This window comes from Myotis brandtii, unplaced genomic scaffold (assembly GCF_000412655.1).
Source record: "Myotis brandtii unplaced genomic scaffold, ASM41265v1 scaffold274, whole genome shotgun sequence".
NCBI classification, from domain to species: Eukaryota; Metazoa; Chordata; class Mammalia; order Chiroptera; family Vespertilionidae; genus Myotis; species Myotis brandtii.
In genome coordinates this window covers 42,660-64,915 of record NW_005360425.1, presented here as the reverse complement: position 1 = coordinate 64,915, position 22,256 = coordinate 42,660, and the positions used below count along the sequence as shown (strand labels likewise).

The following is a 22,256-nucleotide window of genomic DNA, read 5'->3' as shown; positions in this document are numbered from 1 at the left end:
GTATTAAATGTTGCCTACAGTATATTGTTGCCTGAAAAGTAGTTACAGTACAGACAAACCCAGAACAATTCCTGGTACAAAATTGCCTGTTTTGACTCCTTTTAAGTGGCAGAAAACCTAAGTCAAACCATCTTAAAGAAAAACTGAAATGTGGGGCCATCTTCAGTGATAAGTTCAGCCTGACAATGAGCCAAATGATTGTCATCAGCCCCCAGGGCTGCCTCCTCCCCTAGGACTCCTTGCACAAGTCCTGAGACCCACTCTGGACCAATGTGGGTCACATGCTCATCACTGAACCAATCACTGAGGCCAGGGGGATTCCATCTCATCAAACTTTGGTTGGGCTGAGACAGGGTGCCATGAGCAAGAGGAAAAGGAATGAATGCCATGTGGTGTTAAAGGCAGCACATCTCTCTTCTCTGTATACTATCCTTATATCCACAGAGAAATGGGTGGGTGCCCCCAAAATATCAACAGGGTTTTCTCCAACTTCTAGGACCTGGGGCACAATCAGGCAGCTGTTCTTATAAAATCAGCCCCGAGCTTCATCCTAACCAGGATAGGGACCACCACTGGAGTTTCATCCTGGCACTAATGGTATCCGAGCCTTACCGTGCTGTGGTTTATGCTGCAGGACCTGTTCTGAATTATGGGGAAACGCAGTCCCCTAAGGCCCACCTGCACTCCAGGCTTCTGACCTCCTGGTGAGGAGGCTGGCAGGACTAGTGTTCATAGACCTGGCCTTGAGGAAGGCTGTGACCCTGAGCAGGGCCTTCCACCCCGGATAACCACTTGGAACGGGAGACTCCTCCCTTCATGACTCCTAGCATCTTAATACCTGAAGACTCACACACCCCCAACCCCCGCCCAAATGAAGCCCTGTAGGTTCTGACCACACACATCCCTTTGGACACTGTTGCCACTTCTCTCAAAGTTGTCCCCTCCCCAGATGGGTTTCCAAACCCTACCACGCTACTCAAATCCGCAAAGCAGCAGCCACGGCCACTCTAACGCCACACATGAGACCAGGGACAGGCAGTACAGTTGAATGGCCTTTTATTTCTAATGGGAGCCACCAGCTGCAGCGGCCTCAGCCTGCCTGCACCCTCTGCACGGGTTCCTCGCCGACCGTCTGAGTTTCTTCCTGGCCATGCGTTGCTCGCGGTAGACTTTCAGCTCCTCGTAGTACTTAGCTCTCAGGATAGCCGCTCTGTCTTCGTACAGCTGCTTCTCCATGTCCGATTTTGCAGCCCACAGCTTCCCCGAGGCCTTAGCCACCTGCACGACGGACCAGGTGGGGTTCTCCCTCTTCAGCTGGGCATAGTGGTCTTGGCAGAAGAGTAGGAAGGATGATGGAGGCCGCCTGGGCGCGAGTGGGTCCCGCTTTCTCCGCTTTTTCTTCTTGCCAACATAGTTCATCATCTCTTCCTGGTATCGGGCTTTGTCGAGCTTGGCCAGGGCTTCATATTTGGACTTTTCATGCTTTGAGATGGACTTCCATTTTTCCGAACACTTTCTAGAGAACTCTTTAAAGCCAAGGAAGGTATTTGGCTGCTGCTCCTTAAACTTGTTTCTGTAATTCAATAAGAAATGGATGTAAGAAGAGACATTAACCTTGGGCCTTAGCTGGATTTCTTTTGCCATGTTCATCAGATCATATTTTTCTGGATTCAGTAACTTGGACAGCAGAGACTTTTGTCCCCACACTCCAGGAGCAATCTAGAAGGTGCTCTGCTTGTGGTGAATTGTCCTCTCTGTAAGAGCTGCAGGCAAGGGCCGGCCTTTTCAGTGGTAGTGACATTATTAGGTCGTAGAAGGGGATTGTGACATCATCCACAAACTGGCCACTCTTGGCATTTGCATAGAGGGACTCTCATTGGTTGGCTACACAATGGTCAATTTTTTTGCTTCTCATGAAAGATAATGATTTTTCTGGAGAAAGCTATTGAGTAGCACCTTTCCCTGGACTATTTCTCCCTGGCTTCCTGGAGGCAGCAGCTTTGCTCAGCTTTGGTTCCTCAGCTGCAGCAACAAACCATGGAATCTGCCTTCCTTGCCGTAACATTGACAAAATGCCGCTTCATCCCTTCCAAAGACAGGCTGGAAGTAAGGAACTCGAGGAGGTGGATGGCCCCAGAGCTGTCGTGATAAAATGGGAAGTCTTTCTGTTTGCTTCGAATAGTGGCAGCTCACACTGCACAAAGAGTTTAGTAGTAACTCTAAAAATAATCAGGCGTGACAGCTTTGACTCGCTTCCTGTCAGGACAGAGTTGTCTGATTTAAAACCTGAGCACTTGGGCTGTAAGTCTAAATTCTTCTTCCTCTGAAGAGATTTGAGGGAGCGGGGAGGGCAGAAGGGAGGAGAACCCTGACGTTTTGCTAATTGCATTTGAGATCTAATCCTTGGTATATCAAGTGGACTCATTTCAGGGTTCCCCACTTCTTGGGGTTAGAAGGCCCAGGTCTAACAGCTACATTCAAATAAGTTGGGCCTCTGGCCTTTTGTAAAAGCAGTCGCAAATATCCCACCAGTCTTCCAACTGGAAGAAAAAGAAAAGTTCAAGTGTTGACCTTTGGTGACCAAGGGGTACTTGCTTGTATGATAATGGAGTTAATATAACTCAGTGGTTGATGATAGGACTAGAAAATCGAGCCTCATTAACATAAACCTTAACCTGGTTAAGGTAAAACAGCCGGGAATAGGTGGGAGTGTGGATTTGGACTCATTTGCCTGACACAGGCCTTGCTTCCTCCCTCTGATAGAAAACTAACTGCTCCTGTGAGGGCCGAGGGTCCAGGTGAGCCTGACAAAGAAACTTGCCGAAGACTAGACTGCATTTAGAATTTTTGCCAAGTTCATTCCAAGGGCCCAAGATTGACTTCATTTTCCATCTTGTGTGAAAGAAGGATGGAAACCGACGAGAGACCCAGTCTTGAATTCTAGCCCAGCTCTGCCGAGGGCCACCCAAGCCATCCCCTTTCTTGCTGTGAGCTTATGATTTCTCATCTATAAATCAGTGCGGTGGACTGGCCAGAACAGGCCCTCCAGCTGACATGCTATAGTTCTGTGGCTGGATTTGGGGGCCTCTGAGATACCAGGTGCCAGCTGAGAATGTCTGGGCTAGGGTAGGGGGGAGAGGGGCCTGGCCATGAGAACAATTACTCTGAGGACATTCGTCAGCCCAGGTCACTTTTTCCACTCCAACTTTTTCTCCCAAGAGGCCACAGGTTGGCTCACAAGATGAACCCATGATAACCATCTGGGCCCACCAGATCTAGGAAGAAAAGGTATAAAAGCGTAAAAGCTATGGCAGTCCTTGGTTGTTCGGGTCACATCCCTGACATGGAGGGATGAAGCGGGAGCCGAGGGTCCTTTGTCTGAAGCTTCCAGAGGGTAACTGTCCCCTGCTTTCTAGATCAGTGCTGTGGGTGCTGGTGTCTGAGGTCTGCTCCTCCAGAGCCCCTTACCTACCTCTGCACTCTGCTCTCTGACCCATATGCACCACATCAATGGATCCTGTGTCCTCTGACTTCCATTTGTTTGACCAGTGGAGATCCCAACAGGAGATGAAGGAGGGAGGAGGTGAGGTCAAGGCATTTACTCTCCTGGCTCCCTCCCAGGGGGCTCAGCTGGAGCTGGCTCTCAGTCCCTGGACCGAACACCTCAGCTTCTCCTTAAAGCATCCTCTCTAAATCACAGACCCCTTCCAGGTTCAGGAGCTGCCCCCTCTCCTTGCCCCCACTTGTTGAGGTGGCAGGAACTCTGCTTTAACTAGCCTCAGAGGACTAGCTGTCCCTTGTGTCTTTCCCACACCTTGCCCTTCCCTTTGTAAACAGCCTCTTTATTAAACACTCTTTGAATTCATCTAATTTGAGTGGCCATCTGTTTTCTGCTGGGGCCCTGATCAGTGCCATCCACTATGAACAGCCGTGAGGTGGATAAAGTGTGGACATCAGTCCAGGTAGGAGGGTATTGAGCTTCTGGATACCCAAGAGCAGAGCAGTCACACCATCTGGCATGGTCTGCATGGCCAGGAGTGCCTGCCAGGGCAGTGGCAGGACAAGACAACCAGGCCCAGGAAGAAGTGTCTCATATCCTTGAGATGACGTCCAGGCAGGGCCAGGCAGTAAATAGTTTTAGGTTTTATAGGCCACACAGTTTCCGTTGCAAGTACTCAACTCTGCCCATTATAGCTCAAAAATAGCCATAAACAATATGTAATGAATGAGGGCAGCCGTGTCTCAATAAAACTGCAAAAACATCTGCCATCCCCATCCATTTTACATCATGACCCATTTATTTATGCACATGCATACCTCATAATAATAATATTTACATAATGCCTAATTTGTGTCAGCCTCTGTTCTAAGCACTTTGCCTCTATCAGTTCATTTAGTCCTCATAGGAGCCCTGTGTAATGGGATGGGGTGCTGTTTTTCTTTTGAAAGATAAATGTCTTTGAGCACAGACCTTACAGAAACAAAAGTTTTTTGAAACCTCCATTTTCTATTCTATTCTGTTATAATCTTTCTCTATTTTATTTTGTTATTTAAACTACAACCCACAGACTGATCTCATGACTCCTTAATTAGTTTGAAAAACACTGTCTTAGGCAAGCTGGGAGGGAGCTCCCCTTTACTTGGTGATAAAATGAAATGAAAATCAGAACATGGCCTTTGGAGTCAGACAGACATAAGTTCAAATTCTAGCTTCACCACTTACTAGGCTGAGTAATTCCAGGCAAGTCTAGCTCATTACATCCTTCTCTGTGCAAAGCTTTGAAGTGATGATAAAAGCAAGGATTAACTCATTGAAATAATAGAAGCCCCTGACACTCCCCATCTCCTACAGTGTGGGCTGGATTAGGGACTTGCTTCTAATGAATAGAATATGGAAAAAGATTCTATCTTTACAATGGAGGTACCAAGTAATCAAAGTGAACATCAAGCCGTGCTGATATCACATCCTCCCTTTCTATGATGTCATTAACAAGAGCAGCTCCCCTCTGTGGTATTCTCCCCCCAAATCCATAAACCCTGGTCTAATGAGGAGCAAATATTAGACAAAACCAAAGTTAATGAACATTCTAGAAAATACTTGACCAATACTTTCCAAAAGCATCATGGTCTTGAGAAAACAATGAAAGCATGAGAAATGGACACAGATTGGAGGAGACTCAGTAGATGTGGTTACTGAATGCACTGAGAAATGCTGGACTGCGTCCTGGAACAAAAGAGGGAAGTAATGGACAGACTGGGCAGATCTGGATAAAGTCTTCAGTGGAGCTAACGGTACTGTAGCAATGTTGATTTCTTAGTTTTGATACATTAACCATGGTTATATAAGTTGCTAATATTAGGGGAAGCTGCTTGAGTGGTATTCAGGAAATTTCTGTGCTAATTTTGCAACTCTATTCTCATTTCAAAATAGAAAGTTTTGGTGTGTTTTTTTTTTTTTTTTAATCTCTTCAGCCCTGGCCAGTGTGGCTAAGTTGGTTGGAGCATCATCTTGTATACATCAAAAGGTTGCAGGTTCAATTCCCAGGCATGGGCACATACCTGGATTGTGGATTTAATCCAGGGTCAGGGCATGTATGAGAAGCAACCAATCAATGTTTCTCACATCAATGTCTCTCTCTCTCTTTCTCTTTCTTCTCTCTAAAATCAATAAAAACATATCCTTGGTGAGGATTTTTTTAAAAAAATCTCCCCAGCTGAAAGTATTGTGCGCCCAGGGTTGAGACAGCCTGCTCTGGACCCTTCTCCTTCAGGACACACAGGGCAGATTTTAAACCTCGATCACAGTAACATAAACTCTGGGCATATCTTTGTTGCAGTGTTTCTCAAATATGGGGGCATGCCGGAACCACCTGAGAAGCTTTAAAAAATCCCAGTGCTCAGGCCACAGTAACAGCAAGAGCAAAAGGACCAGGCACAGACAGGAATGTAATAAATGCTTTGATGCTTCCTCCACCCCCTTCTGCGGCTCCTCCACCTGCGGGCTGGGAATCAGTGGCTATGCGGGCCCTCCAAGCAAGGTATCTGTGGCAGGAAGAATGACTCCACCAAGACCCCAACATCTGTGAATGTTAATTTGCACAGCAAAAGGAACTCTGCAGATAGTTTATGTTAAGGATTTTGAGCTGGGAGATTATCCTAGATTATCCAGGTGGGCCTGATGTCTTTTCATGGGTCCCTGTAAGAGGAATCAGGAGTGTCAGTGTTAAGGATGGATATGTGATGACAGTTGCAGAGGGACAGAGTCTGAAAGAGATTTAAGGTGTTGCCCTGCTGGCTTTGAAGATGAAAAGACCACAAGCCAAGAAACGAGTCTGCTTAGACCAGCGGTTCTCAACCTGTGGGTCGAGACCCCTTTGGCGGTCAAACGACCCTTTCACAGGGGTCGCCTAAGACCATCCTGCATATCAGATATTTACATTACGATTCATAACAGTAGCAACATTACAGTTATGAAGTAACAACGAAAATAATTTTATGGTTGGGTCACAACATGAGGAACTGTATTTAAAGGGCCAGAAGGTTGAGAATCACTGGCTTAGATGCTGGGAAAGGCAAGCAAATGGATTTTTCCCTACAGCTCCCAGAGGGCTCCACAGCCCCGCTGACACTTTGACCTTAGCCCAGTGATATTCATTTTGGACTTCTGAGCCCCAGAATTGAAAGATAATAAATCTGTGTTGTTTCAAGCCACAAAATTTGTAGTAATTTGTTAAAGCAGCCATGGAAAGCAAACACAGTATCTTTCTCGTCTAACTGGTGGTCTGTAACTTTTCCTGTGCTATTCTTAATCCCTGCTTGTGTTAATAGAGATGAAATATTTACACTGATGTTTATTGTATTAGTTAAGGAGGCAGGGAGCATGAGCTATTCAATGTCACACACTCTTCTTCACTCACTGGCTAACCCATTATGTCACTAATTCACTCATTTGCTTACCAATTCATTCATTCACTCACCCATTCACCACTCATTTACACACACATGCACGCACACCACAATAAATAACTGTGAGTCCCTGGAGCAGTGTGGCTGATTTATGATGACCTGTGAGAAGCAGTCTCTAAGGGATGGACAGGTCTTAGAAAGGAAGGTGGTACTAGAGAAAGGAATCTGAAATTTCCTAGAAGCCAAACTAGTGGGGAAGGCAGGGTCATAAACCGTACACGTAGGCTTCCTTGGCTCTGACCTCAGGCCAGGCACTGTTACTCAATCAGATGTGACTGTGCTATTGTAATAAAAATAATGACAATGCTTTAAGTTTATCAACTTTGGAAGCCTAGACAGAGAGGTTAAGCGGAGACAGGCCTTCACGTTCAGGTTGGTTTGACTCCTGAGGCCATGTGCTCAGCCCCAGCTGGGAGTCTAGAGACTGCCTTGGCCAGGGTCAGGGAAAGGAGGAAACCGGGAAGCAGCAAGGCCAAGGAAGAAGGCAGGCAGAAGGAGAATGTTGTGTCTGAATCTCTGCACCGCAGGGAGTCAGGCGAGACTTTCTCATCTGGGCTGATGCTCATTCCAGATGGATCTGGTCAGGTGATCCCAGTTCACAGGATGCCCAGAGTCCAGCAGGTAGCCTGACCTGGACAGCCCACGGCACCACACCAGCCTCTGTGGAGGTGTACATGGAGCCTGCATCCACTCCTAAGGACAGGCGCTGACCGGAGCTGGCGGAGGTGTCAGCACCCAGCCCCATGGACCAGTGGACAGGAAAGGGGATTGATGATCAAGCACAAGAAGGGGATCAGCATGGTAGGCCAGGCATGCCTGCTTTCCTCAGGCAGGATGCAGCGAAAAGGGAGGAGATCTAGAGCAAGACCAGCAGAGGGGAGGGGACCCCACAGTGAGCCCTGCCTGCTTCCCAGAGGCCTTGACAAAGCCACTCCCTTGCATCACAGAGTCCGAGCCCCTGCCTCTCTGAGCCACAGCGGACGTCTTTGATTTTGTCTGCTTAGGACCCCTCCCATCTTTTGACATGTTTCTTCTTTTGAAGAACTGTCCCCAAACCAGTCCCAGGGTTCTAGTAGATGCCCATGGCACATCTCCCAACCAGACTAAGCAAAGGCCTCATTGACCCTTTTTGAGTTGGAACCAAGGAAAGAAGTCCTCTTCTCTCAGAATGAAGAGAGAGGGTGAATCAGGGAGCTCCTAAGGGTGGGCATGGCTCCAGCCTCGAGCAGCCAGCATTTGCAGTGGAGAGAAGGGAGGCAGCAGACAGAGCTCAAGAGAGATGGGGTGCTGAGAAGGCGGCCTGTGGCAGCCACGTCCCTGGGTCTAGTCATCCCAACCACCGCCCTGCTCTTCCTATGGGCTGGCCACCGCAGCCAATAATCTCTCCTCAATTCCAGACTGATTGGATCGGGATTTCGGCCAGGATTTCGGTCAGAGCTGCCAGACTCAGGCGGGGCTGGCTGGCTGCTTTCTGGGGGGAGAGAGGGAGCACCAATGATGCTCAAACTCACAATGGCAGTCAAGTGGCAAGCGAAGGCTGGCATGGGAGGCTCCTCGATAAGTCATGTCCAAGCATTTCCTCTGGGTGAGAAGTAGTATCCAAATGTATTCCCGACGGCCTCCGCGAGGCATACATTGCCACCCTCCCAGGAAGTGGGCAGGTCCCTTCTCTGAGTCATGCTGACAGTGAACAGGCAGAAGATGGCCAGCTGAGTAAGCAGGAGCTGGTGGAGGCCAGGCCAAAGGGAACGTGGCTGCCAAGGGTACCGGCCACTCTGGGTGCCACAGAGTGCCCTGTCCTTTCACCCCCATTCTGTTCTGTCACTAGAGGGGATACAGTTGTCCTTACTTCCCCAGTGGAATCTAGGCCAGCCTGCTCCTGGTCTGCTTTATCCCTGTACACTATGGAGCAGCAGTCACCAACCGGTGGTCCGTGAGGTCCTAAAGGTTGGTGACCACTGCTCTGGAGAATAGGGTTTACGGCCGATGAGATGGTATCACCTTTCTTCTCAGACCTAAGCAAGGGAGGCAAAGAGTTCACATCTGTGAGGCGCCTACTGTGTGTCTGGCACAGTCCTGGACATGCTATATCCACCACCACGGTTGTTCTGCACAGATGAGGAAACCGAGACTCAGGAGCTATGGCACAGGTCCACCTTTACACAGCTGGTAAACAGTGGAACCCAGGTTCAAATGCAGGACTGTCGGATTCCAGAGGCCCGGCCCTTCACCCTTGACCTTTCTAAACCTATTGCCTCTGTGTAGGGGAACAAGACAGGAAATGAACCAGACAGGTGACCTTTCTACCTTGGCAGAAACCTGAGCCAGGAAGGGGAGGGGCCGTGTGGAGTGTAAGCTTGCCTTGGTCTCCAGGCTCCTGAGGCCTGCACCCCATTCCTGGGCCACGCCTGATGGAGGTAGTCTCTAGTGTCTCCAGGCATGGGGACCATTAGGTCTCCACGCAGGATCTCAGTTCTAATCTGTAGTAACAGAGACTTAGGTGCAGCGAATGGGCAGCTGAGGTCGCAGCAGCTGGTCAGGGCTGAGATTGCTCTTAGATTCTGTCCCAGTCAGATTGGAGAGGACCTGGAGGAGGACGAATGTACAAGGCACAGGACGGTGTATAAGAATGAAGGAGAAGTAGAAGAAATGATGCTCAGACACCTTGTTTGCAGATCTCCTGGGGGCAAGTCTGATTGGCCCTGCTCGGGTCACATGCTCATTCTACCCCCACCCCCCAGTGCCATCAGCTGTGCCCTCAGGGTTTCAGGAGCTGTGGGTTGAGACAGAGGGAGACTGATCTTCTAAGGCAGGGGTGGGCAAACTTTTTGACTGGAGGGCCACAATGGGTTCTTAAACTGGACCGGAGGGCCGGAACAAAAGCATGGATGGAGTGTTTGTGTGAACTAATATAAATTCAAAGTAAACATCATTACATAAAAGGGTACGGTCTTTTTTTTTTTAGTTTTATTCATTTCAAACGGGCCGGATCCGGCCGTGGGCCGTAGTTTGCCCACGGCTGTTCTAAGGATTCTACCCCCACCCCCCAGTGCCATCAGCTGTGCCCTCAGGGTTTCAGGAGCTGTGGGTTGAGACAGAGGGAGACTGATCTTCAAGCACTCAGAAAAGAATGGAAGTACCTGATTGAGACCTGGAGACAGAAGAGGAGAGAGTTGGGCAGCCCCTTGAAAGGTTGTAGGAGATCCACCAGGAGATTCACCCAGAGCGTGGCACCTGGCACCAGACCCAACCCATCCTGTTCACTTCAGCATCATGGGCACAGCCTCTCACAGAGTCAGATAATGCCTCACCCAGCAGTCCCGCCAATGAGCAGCTGAGCTGGAAATGGAAGGAACTGACACCCCAAGCCACTCCCAGAACTTCTCAGTGTAACATCCCCAGGACATCAGTAATGACATTCTCATCCCTCCTGACAGCAAACACAGCCAGGATCCCTGCCCCTCAGCTCTCCCAGGCTCACATGCATGCCTCCAGGGTGCAGTGCATCAAAGGGAAACACATTAACCTGATGTAGTTAGTTGGTGTGGGTTCCCTGGAGCTGACAATTAGCTGCACAGGGAAGGGCCCTGATCATTTGTTGAGTTTATTGAGTTGCTGCTGGGAAAGAAGAAACATTTGCTCACATTTATTACCAAACACCACCCATGCTGTATTGGGGATATGTCAACATGAGAAGAGTCCCCCCAAAAGATACTAGCAGCTGCCACATGAATGAGGAGCACAGCGAGGGCTGAGGGACCAAGGGGTTGGGGCAGCATGTCTTCATGGTAAACCCAGCATGACCTTCGAGGCCCTGCCTGCTGCCCCCAGGCTCACCTGCTCACCTGACCCCTGCTTTGCCCTATATATGTCGTCTGCTTCCACCAGCAAGATCTCATTCATGTGTTCATTCATTCAAGGGTTCCTCCTTCTAGTGAGTGATATTTACTCTGCCCTTTCTTTGTATCATGCACTCTGCAAGGTACTAAGGAAAGAACTGAACAAGAAAGAAACAGCTCCTGTCTTCAGGGAATTCACAATTTGGTGGGTGAGGCAGACCCCTGAATGCCGCTGGTGAACCAAGCACTATGGTAGGGAAAGGGCAAGGAGTCCAGAGGTACGTGGAAGAAGCCAACTTCTTGGAGCCATTGGCTGTAACATGACACTTGAAGGATGAGCAGGCAATAGCTAGAAAAGGTGTGGGTGTGGATCAAAGTGGGCAGGGAGGATTTGGCAAGGAAGTGAGTTCTTGATCACTGGAGGTATTGAAAACATCTCTACCGACTCTTTGTCAAGAATGCTGTATTTGGGCTTCATACATAGCTGGGCATTAGACCTAGGAGACTTCTGAAGCCTTCTCAAATAAGATTTTAAGGCTAGCTGGTTTCCTCTCTCCTGATCACAAATTAGAAAAGGTGTTCCACTATTGAAAGCAAGAGAATGCTGTTTGTTCATTCGTAAATTCTTTTATTCATTCAAAGGCATGTGTATGCTTAACCATCTCCACCAAAGCAGCTGCCTGGAGTAACTGGCCCTCCTATGGCCTTGATAGATCTTCCTGACCCGTGCCTGTGGTGCTGTCAAGCCCAGCTGCCTGCAGACCGTCTCCCATCCCCACCCTCAATGCCTGTGCACTCCCTGCTCCCACCAGCTGAGTCTTGCTCTTTCTGAGAATCAGATGGGTTTGTTGCCAACTCTCTCGTGCCAGTCATACTTGTTATTGTAATTATGTGATTTAAATTAAACATCACATAAACTGATGAAATATGAGTGTGAAAGGAAATATAGTTGCATCTATGGAAACTAAATTGAATGCTTTGGAATGGCTCCATGAAGGGAAAGCTCTGGAAAGAATTGCTTCCTAAATATTAGGTGTGCGTGAGTGAGGCAGCTGTACCCACTGAGTCAGTTCCACTGGGACAGGGACCAAGTCTGTCTTGTTCACTACCACGTCCCCAGTGCCTAGCACAATGCCTGGCACATCATAGGTGCTCAATAAGTATTTTACTGGACGAGCTATAGCAAAATTGGAAATGGTGAATGATGTATTATGGGAGTAGTATATGCAAGATAGACAATGCAGAGAATGAACCCATAGTTAAAGGAAAGGCTGTGGTCCTGCATTAAATGGATTGGCAAATAAATGTACATTCAAGTATTTTATATTATAAGGAAATGTTTAAGCTACTTATGCATTTTCTTATTATTCACTACTTAGAAAAGTAATTTTTTTTTTACCAACCAACTATATCAGCAGAAAGGCCTCTATGGTAAGTGTCAATAAAATCTTTCTATAAAGGGCTAAATAAATACTTTTGGTTTTGTAGGTTATAGTTTCTGTCACAACTACTCAACTCTGCCACTGTAGCGTGAAAGCAGACAATATGTAAATGGATGAGTATGGTTGTAATCCAATAAAACTTTATTTACAAACAGCCAGCATGCTAGAGTTGGCCAACCCCTGTTCTGTGGAAGTGATTTGTTCTGTCAGGAACTGTGTTGTGTTGGTGAATATACCAAGAGAAAGAAGATCTGTCCCTGCTCTTAGGGAGTTTGCCTTCTAGACAGAGAGATGGACAAGTCAAAAGATGATCATGATTTGGTGCGCCCAGTACAATGGCAGGGGCATGTGCATGGTGCAAAGGGGACACAATGGAGGGAACTGCCCCTCTGGTGGGAGCAGGGGAAGGGAGAGGTGGAGAAAAGGAGACACTTCGTTAGGTTCATGGGATGAGTGATTTTTTTCCTGGGTAGTCAGGTGGGACAACAGAAGGGCATTCCAGGTATACAGGGAATAGCATATGCAAGGCATGGAGGCATGAAAGTAGCTAGAGTCAAAGAGGGTGTCATTGGAGAGGGAAGGCATGAAAAAGTTTGGGCTTAATCCTGGAGCCAGTGGGCCTTCACCAGGACATTTCTAGAAGGGTTTCCAGTTGCATCCTGGTGTCCTTTCCATCTCTCAGGGAGAAGCGCAGTGGGCAGGTGGGAAGGAAAGAGGGCCTGGGAGTGGGGATAAGGTAAGGTGGTGATTACCTGCTGTATTTCATATTCTTCCCAGCCAGCCTTGAAGATGGAGGGCTGGTTTATGGTTGGCCCCGGGACACAGAGATGCTTTAGCTCTGAATCAGATCCAAGCGGTGCACATAAATTAGTTAAGACATAAAGCCCACGGAGGTATTCTAGGACAGCGGTCGCCAACCGGTGGTCCGCAGACCACTGGTGGTCCGTGGGGTCCAAAATGTTGGCAACCGCCGGTTTAAGGAAATATTTGGAGCAGTGGTCGCCAACCGGTGGTCCGCAGACCACTGGTGGTCTGTGTGGTCCTGTAGGTTGGTGACCGCTGTTCTAGGAGCACAGAAGTCAAACGCTGTATTGACTGAGAGTGGAGGCTCCAGAGAGAACAGGACATTGCAGTTAAATCCTGTAGGTTGCAGGCCTAGCAGGGACTCCCCATATCTAGGGAACCACAGTGGGAGTAGCACCCAGTGGCAAATACAGTGCCTTGTATACAGTATATGCTTGGTGAATATGTGAAGGAACGAATATTCTCCTGAGAATGTCAATTTCCAGGAATGATGAGATTTACACCAAGATCTCATAACAGTCCTCCCCCTCGGTCCCTTGCAGAGTCACTGTCATCTTGTAAGGGTGGCTCTCAGCACCCCAACATCCTGACTGTGGGGGAAGCTTCTTAAGAAGAAATGCTTCCCACAAAGTCTGCTCTGAGCTCTCCTGTTACCAAGAAAAGAGCTTCGAGCTTTCTGCAGAGGAACTCAAAGCCAGTTTTCCCATAATCAGCTACACGCATTAAAGGGAGTGATTTTTTTTAATCCTCCCAAGTCAGATTCCATTAATGAAGCCCCATTTAACGGAAGTCAATTTACCAAAAAGGGAAAAAAAATGGAGTGTAATTGCTTAAATACATTTTATGTTGTACCGCAATAGCAATTTCCTGGGTGAACTTGGAATTCCCCAAGCCCCCCATAGTGAAATTAATGTGGACAGAAAGGTTTGAAAGGAAGAATCTCTCTTTGTGTTTCTCTCCTTTAATTATGATTCTAAGAGGGATCAAAATTAAAGAGGATGCTGGAGGGAGGGGAACAACAGGAACAAAATGGAATTCAGCCTAAACTCCACTGCCTTCTTCCTTCATGCCTGCATATTATGTCTGAGTACGTAAGCTCTGAGTGTGATGGCCTGGGTTTGAATCCCACCTCTGCCAGTTAGTAACTGTGTGATCTTGAGCAACTTACCTAACTTCCCTGTGCAGCCAGGTGGTACAATGGGAAATGGCATAAAAAGTGCAAAAGCAGAAAAGCACAAAAAAGCAGTCTGTGTTTCAGTTCACATAAAGTCTTCTATTTGGCTGGAGTGTGTGTGTGTGTGTGTGTGTGTGTGTGTGTGTGTGTGTGTGTGTGTATGTACGTACGTACATACGTACGTACTCAGGGAGGGCAGGCAGGTGTGAGTCATACCAGGAAGGCTTTACTGAAAAAGTGACATTTGATCAGTCTCGAAGGAAGTGTGGGAGTGAGCCAGGTGGAGGTCTGAGAGAAGATCCAGGTAGCAGACAGAGGGATTGTCAAGCGCAAAGGCCCCGAGGTAGGATCAGGCCTGGCCAGTTTTGAACTGCAAGGAGATCATGTGGCTGGTCATAAAGAATAAAAGGATAAGGAGAGGGGGAGACAGGAGAGAGAAGGCATGTAGCCATAGTGAGGTATTTTACTCGGAGGATTGGAAACTCAGAGTAAAATTTTAGTTTGTTTTTACTTAGCTCTGTTAAGGTACAATATACATAAACTAAAATTACCCATTTTTATTGTACAGTTCTCAGAGATTTGTCAAATGTGTGCATCCCATAAATTGCTGATTCTGTCTTCTGCTTCATTTAGTCTGCTGTTGATTCCTCCTAGTGTATTCTTCACTTCTGAATGGTTCTTTTTTATGGTTCTATGTCCTTTTTAATGCTTATTATGTCTTTGTTTACGTTCTCAATGAGATCATCTATTCTTCCCCTAAGCTCTTTGAGCATCCTCATAACTATTTTTTTAAACTCTGCCTCTGGTATCTTGGTTGCTTCCATTTCATTTAATTCTTTTTGGGGAGATATCTCTTATTCTTTTTTGGGGGGCATATTTCTTTGTCTCTGTGTATTAAGTAGATCTGATATGATTCCCAAATTTGTTATAATGGCTTTATGATGTAGGTTTCTTGTTGGGTTCAGAAGCACAATCTTCCAGATCACCTGAGCTTGGTGCTCCAGGAATGCTTCTTGTGGGTAATGTGCACTTTCCTATTATAATTGAGTCTAGAATGTTGTTGGCCCTTTTGTGGTGCGGTTTACCCTCAGGCTGGCTGACTATAAGGATGAACCTCTATCACCCGTGTATGAGTCTCTGTGCAGGGCTGCCCCCGAAGTGGAATTGTTTCCAGCAGGATCTGGTGCCTGCCACAATCCCCCTTTGGGTATGCTGCTTGTGTGGCTAGTTGGGTCAAGCTCTGGTGTAGTCTGAAGGCCACCACTGGTTGTATTGGTTCTGAATCACTTGGGCAGTGTTCTGGTACAGGTTGATGTCATAAATCGTGTGTAACCAGCCTTGGGTTACCTGTCTGGAACTACCACACTGTTCACTGTTTGTGGCTGCATCTACTGGACCTGGGTGTGCATGGGAGGGGCCAAGCTGTGTACAAGGGTCAATTTCCTTCAGCTTATAGCTGGGGGCAGATTAGAGGCTACCTGGTCTTCCTGGAGTCTGCTGAGGAAATGCTGCAGAGTGGGCCCAGGCTGGCCGTGTTCACAGGAAGGGGGAAGCACTTACTGAGTTTCCTCCAAAAGCTTCTCCAGAGAAAGAACACACCAAAGATCCCCGCTGGGTGCAGCCAGCGTACCCTCTGCAGGACTCAAGCACTCAGAGTGGTGTCGCTAGTAGTTGGGGACCTGGTAGTGCACTCTCCAGGCAGGTACTGGAACAGTAGGAGTGCTTGAGCTGGGAAGATGTCTGGGTCTCTAGCAGACTCTCTGCTCTCCCAGGCAGATTGAGTCCCCGCTGGTTTTCACCACCAGATGCACTGTGGGCTCCTCCATCTCTGCTGCTCTGGGTTGGGGATCCCTGCATGGGGTTGAGCCCCACGCTCCTAGTAGGAGGGAGTTTTGCAGCTGAGATATTCCTCTGGTTTCTCAGCCACTCCACCTGTGTGGGGGGGGGGCGGAGGGTAGGGGGGGGGAAGCTCATCCTTTTCTGTGTCTCCACCCTCTTACCAGCCTCTGTGTGGCTTCTTCTGTAAATCCTTTGTTATAGTACTTCAGTTTAGCTAGCCTTCAGTTGGTTACTCAGGTTGATTGCTTTATAATTTAGCCATAAATCTGGTTTGGCACCGATTGGGAGGAGGTGAGGGTAGCTTCCACCTATTCTGCAGCCACCTTGGCATGTGTAAATCGCACGTAACTGCCACCTTGTTCAGGATAGAGAACATTTCCACTGCCCAGAAGGCCCCTTGTACTCTTTCCCAGGCAATGCCATCTGTAACACCCCAGCTCTGGCCACCACAGTCTGCTTTATCTCGCTGTAGATTGGTCTTTCCCAGAGTTGGATGTAAATGGAATTGCACAGCATATACTCTTATCACTCAGCATACTGCTCTTGAGAGTCATCCCTGTTGTTCCATGCATCAGTACTTTTTACTGGAGAGTTTTGAATAAAGCATGACACCATCTCCACAGCAGAGTTTGTTGTTAATCCTCACCTGAGGATATTTTTTCCATTGATTTTTAGAGAGAGTGGGCGGGAGAGAGGGAAGCAAGGAGGGAGGGAGAGACAGAACATCAAAGTAAGAGAAACATATGCCCAACTGGGACCAGAGATCCAACTTGCAACCCAGGTACATGCCCTTGAGCAAGAATCAAACCTGGGACCCTTTGGTACGTGGGCTGATGTTCTAATCACTGAGCAACACCAGCCAGGGCACACACACACAACCCGCCCCCCCCTCGCCCCACCTTTCTTTGATAGATGCCAAGAAAACTCTTAAATGTGCAACATTTACATCCAGGGAGGTAGAAGCAACTTAGGACCCTGCAAGGTTAAGCCTTGGGAATTAACAACAGGATCCATAAGGTGGGAGGTGACCCTTGGGGCTTTGCCAGGCTGTACAGTTAGGGGTTAAAGCAGATCCCGGGGCTGGCTTCTGGTTACAGTCTTGATCATTGCTCCCATCCTGCTCTTGGGACCCCATTACCCCCCATCTGCCCCCCTCCCCTTCATCCCATTTTGCAATAAACAGCTTTTGGTTTTGAATTATTCAGGTAATTTCTCCCTCTTTTTACTTCCTTTATGTAAATAGCCTCTAAGCTTTGTCATTGAGATAGAATTGAATTTGGCCTGGAGAAAAAAACACAACCCACAATACTGTTTGTGGCTCCTTAAAAAACTTAAATGACTCGGCCTGTAATAAACTACTTTAAATGGGATCTGGTGAAATACAGTAATTGGTTTCTATAATAGCTCTTACCATAACAATATGGGTTATATTCCTGGAGTTTAGTGTATGTCAGCATTTTCATTATAGTAAAAACTCAGTGATGCAGGGTGTTGAGCTCTGTGGTTAGTTCTTTTGTTTAGTACCTATTAATGGAGACCTACCATGCTGGATCTCTTCTGTTTGCTCCTCCAGATCCTCTCCCCTCCCTATGCTTCCTGTCCCATGCCCAGGAAGACTTACCTATCAGTATGCTCTCTTGCCCCCTGGCTTCCAATTGGACAAGATCAACAGAAGCCTCAGCGAGAGATTGGAGGAGGGGAGGGAGGAGAGTGAGTTCCAGGTATTCATTCCTTGCTCCCTTCTGGTGCAATTTGGACAAACTGGCTGCAGTCTGGACTGAAGATCTGGGTCCATGCACCTCTCTCCTTCAGGGATAACCATTTGCTCTGGAAAGAATCATTTGCTTTGTGAAGAATCCATTAAACTCCTGAGATTATTCTCATACGACCTTGCCAGCTATTTTCTGCTGGAATCCTGACACTCCTGCTTTGTACCAACCATTCTGTTAGGTGCTTGGTACAAAGAGGAAGAATAAAAATGATGTGGAAGAAAATAGCAGCTGCCACTTACCAAGAGCTCTCTGTTTGCCAGGGACCATGCTAAGGTCTTTCTGTGTATTATCTCATTTAATCCTTGAAAGCCCTTGAGGGAAGGGTTATTATTGTCCTCGTTTTATAGAGAACGTCACAGAGAGCTTAAGTAACTTATAAGATCACACAGCTGATCCCTCCAGAGCCCACCCCTCTTTGCCACAGAACTACACTGCCATCTTTGAGGAGTTATCTGAGGGAGACACACACCTAAAATGAGTTATAATTTGAATAAAATACTGTGGCATCACAGAGGAGGGGCAAGGAAAAGTATATTGACTGAGCTAATACGTGTAAGGTACTGGGCTAGGTTCTTTACCCACAAGGTCTCTCATTTATTCCCACAAACTCTTTGGGGGCTGGTGTTCTTATTCTCATTCTCAGAAAGGTTCAGTATCTGGTCTTAGGTTACATTGGTAGTTAGTGGTGAAACCTGGATTTGAACCAAAATCTCTGTGGCATCAAAGCCAAGGAGAAGAGGAAAGGCTGTCCTGGGGCTGTGATATCTGAGAGCTTCCCAGAGTCATCATGGTGACGTGTGGTGCAGGGGTGAGGGTGGCAGGAGAGTATGTCCCGGCAGAAAGGCAGAGACTAGAACAGGCGACACATGGAGCGCTTAGGTGATGGAGGCAGTGTCGGGGAGTGGGAGCAGACGGAGCGAGGGTGACTGTGACCGAGGAGAAGCGTGAGGAGGCTCTTGCCTGATTTGATTGCAGGAGGAACAGAGGGAGACACTGGGCACCTGGCCAGCTTGGAGGCTGTCAGATAGAGGAGAGAAGATGGGGGGATATCTGGGGTGCAGGAGAGTCAGCAGAGCGAGGAGGGGAATCAAGGGCTTAGGCTGAGTGTGGTAGAGAAGGCCAGCAAGGAGCAGAGGCCAGTTCAAGCAGAGGACTGGGGGAAGGTTTGGAAGGCCAGTCTTGTGTAGATACTGGGGAGCCACGGAAGATACTTGTGCTCTGAGTAACTCTAGGAGGAAAGATCTGATTGAGCTGGAAGTTGGTTCAGGACGGCAGTTGGTCAAGAGGCCAGGGCAGTGACCAGTGACAGTGGGGGATATCCTGATGTCCCACCCACTGAACTGGACTGGCTGGAACCCTGAGGAGGCTAACCTAAGGGAGGAAGGGCGAGCCAGCAGGGACAGGGAGAGGAGCCAGAGGAGACCCAGGGCCTAATTAGTGGCTCCAAAATGGGCTCTCACACCTGTGAAGGGCCACACTGTCTATAGTGGTGTCCCCAGCCCTTTGTCCTGGCCCCTTGCAGGTCCCAGGGGCTTGCCAGGGGGAGCTGAACCTCTGCCTGGGAATGGGCACTAGCCACTGCTGGGGAGGGGGACACTGGTTCTCTACATGGGGCTGACCTTGCACTGGGGGTTCTGGGTCTCTCCTGGGGTGATGTGGACATCTGCAGGGGGGTACTATGCTGGGGGAGCTTGATTTCTCTCCTGGGGGGCAGGCTAGAGTCTGCTGGGGAGCTGGACCTCTGCTCCAGATCTAAAGGACCCGCCCCCTCCTCGGACATCTCAGGGAAACTGGGCAGTGGGAAGGCCCATGGAGGAGCCACCTCTTGCAGCTTAGGCCCTGGCTACTGGAGGCCACTGGGCCAGCACACCCCTCCCTTCTTGCTCCAGGCTTGGGCAGAGGCCCCAGCAGGCATGGGAAGTGGGGAGACTCCTGGATGCCTATTCCCCTGTCCCAACCAGCTGTGGTCCCTGACCTTGCCACCTTCCTGTCCCCATAGGTTCACTGGAGCCAGCCTCCCAGCCCCTGTCATCAGCAGCAAGAACTGGCTGCGGCTGCACTTCACCTCCGACGGCAACCACCGACAGCGTGGCTTCAGCGCCCAGTACCAAGGTAGGCAGGCCGGGGCTGCCACGGGTCCTCGGTGGGCGGCAGACGTGATACCAAGGGCAAGCTCACCCTGTCCCAAACTGGGTCTGGTGTGTAATGTGGCTTCAGGGCATACTCTTCTCTGTTCTTTTTTTTTTCCAATCCTCACCCGAGAATATGCTTATTGATTTTAGTGAGGGGGCGGGGGGTGGGGCGCAGAGAAAGAGAAACATCGATGTGAGAGAGAACACTGATCGGTTGTCTCCTGTACGTGCCTGACCAAGGATCAAACCTTTCAGTATATAGGACGACATTCCAACCACCTGAGCCACCTGGCCAGGGCTGAGGTCCTGTTCTTATTGCAGACACGGAGATCTGTATAACTGCATCTCTACATCTGCCTCTGCGGTCTGTGGCCCAAGGGAGTGACATTTCTCAAATGTGTAGGCCAAGTCGCCCCACTGCAGGCCGGGCTACTCATAACACTCAATATCGTGCTAGACACTTGATCAGCATCATCATATTTAATCCTCATCATTGCCCTGGGAGCAATGATGAGGATTAAATGTCACCATTCCCATTTTATGGACAAGGAAACCGAGCACAGAGAAATTAAGCTAGTTTCCCAAGGCCATCTGAACTGCCTTTTAAATCTAGAGTTCACCCTCTTAGCCTACCCCAGTGCAAAGTGGGAGAACAGTCACATGTCAGCCCTCTCTCATTTGATGTAGAGCACAATGCATTTCACATGTAGGCAACATAACTTAGGGAGCACTGTCGCTTAGAGGCTCAAATCTCTCAAGAGGTGTCAGTGGCCAGAGATCAGACCAGGAATGGCAGGTGGAAAATGCAGGGAGCAGATTTCTACTCCAATCATGGAGAATTTCTAACCCCAAGAGCCACCTATAGAGAGGAGTGGGTGAACCCCAAAGCAGGGAGCTCTCTAGGACCCAAGGAGATTCAAACTGCAAGGGACATATGGGAGGACATTCCTTTCAACCTTGAGTTTATTCGCAGTGCACACAATTTACAGAGCTAAACACCAGTGGTTTGCTACATAACTTGCTCATTAAGCCTTTAACTGTTACCAATTACAAATTGATGTTGGTTCTAATTGATTCCATAATGAACTTGGATTGTGCACCTATTAAGGATCCAGCCCTTAGGAGGCTCGGGGGAATAAAAAGAGGAGTGGACTTGCATTGTGAGGGAGGGAGGGAGTGAATGATGGAATGAATGAGGGACTGAGGGAATCAGTGAGGAACTGAGTGAGGGACTGGGTGATGAGGGTCTCAGTGTGCGGGACTGAGGAAGGAAGTGGGCACACAGTGACCATGCCAAGGGCCTGAGGGAAGAGTGAAAGTGAACTCTAATCACTGCCCTGTGCTGAGAGGGAGCCATTGATACCAAGTGGAGATCTGGGCAGCTGTCCCTTCGGGCCCCACTTGAGCCACACAGCGCAGCACCCCGCCCACCCCAGAGGCGGCACTGGCAGAGCGGAGCCCCCGCCCAAGCCAGGCTTTCTGGCTAGAAACTGGGATAAAAGCAGCACCGGAGGCAGAGCGTTCCCTTCAAAAGTGAACCTCTGATGAGCGCCCTCCTTGCCTCAGCCGTGGGTAGAAGGACATCTTTGAAATATTTACAAAATAAACAAGAAACTCCCCGGGAGGTGTCCTGGGGACATTTTCCATGACTGAGGCTGGGCCTTTGCGGGAGTGAGGCGTCTGTCTGGACCTTCCCATGGGTTTCCCAAAATAGACAAGCAAAGATGAATGTTGTCATTTCATCGGATTAAATAGGTGCTGGGTGTTTCTCATATTTCCATTTACTCAGGGTCCGTTTGTCTTGGTCATCAGTTAAGGTTTGATGCCAGACAATGGGCAGTGAGAACCCAAACCAGAAGGCTAGGAGGTCAGGAGCACACGTAGGTTGCACACCTACTGTGCACCAGACCCTGTGTTAGGCACTGTGTGTGCATTGCCTTTTTAGAGTTTCCCCACAACACGTATGTTTTTAATTCACATTTTTCAGCCAATGAAGCTGAGGCTCAGAGAGGTTATGTAACCAGCCCAAAACACACACACACACACACACACACACACACACACACACACGTGTCACACCCTGTAAGTGGCGAAGCTGGACTTCGCAGGCTATTGTAAGTTTTCTGCAAAATCATAGGACCTTCTCTTACAGCACTTTGGGTGTCTTGCCTTTTCTATTTGACTGGTAGCTTTTAAACTTTGTTTTGTTAATCTCACTCCACTGTAAAAAAAAATAAATTTTCCATCACAACCCAGTACACACATATATCTGTAGAACTAAAAGGAAA

The 22,256-nt window shown here is 48.5% G+C and overlaps 2 protein-coding genes across 2 annotated transcripts in view; one reads left to right on the top strand and one right to left on the bottom strand.

Annotated features, from left to right (window-relative positions):
• LOC102261585 (CUB and sushi domain-containing protein 2) overlaps positions 1 to 22,256 on the top strand; it is a gene marked incomplete at its 3' end in the record, with an annotated part of 266,048 nt that overhangs the window by 203,414 nt on the left and 40,378 nt on the right. The window contains exon 6 of the mRNA XM_005868672.1: positions 19,836 to 19,948. Within this exon, the coding sequence (XP_005868734.1) occupies positions 19,836 to 19,948 (113 nt within the window). The remainder of the gene's footprint in view (positions 1 to 19,835; positions 19,949 to 22,256) is intronic.
• Positions 1,060 to 1,644, bottom strand: HMGB4 (high mobility group box 4). The gene has a single exon (XM_005868671.2). The coding sequence runs from the start codon at positions 1,642 to 1,644 to the stop codon at positions 1,063 to 1,065; it is 582 nt and encodes a 193-aa protein (XP_005868733.1). The 3' UTR covers positions 1,060 to 1,062.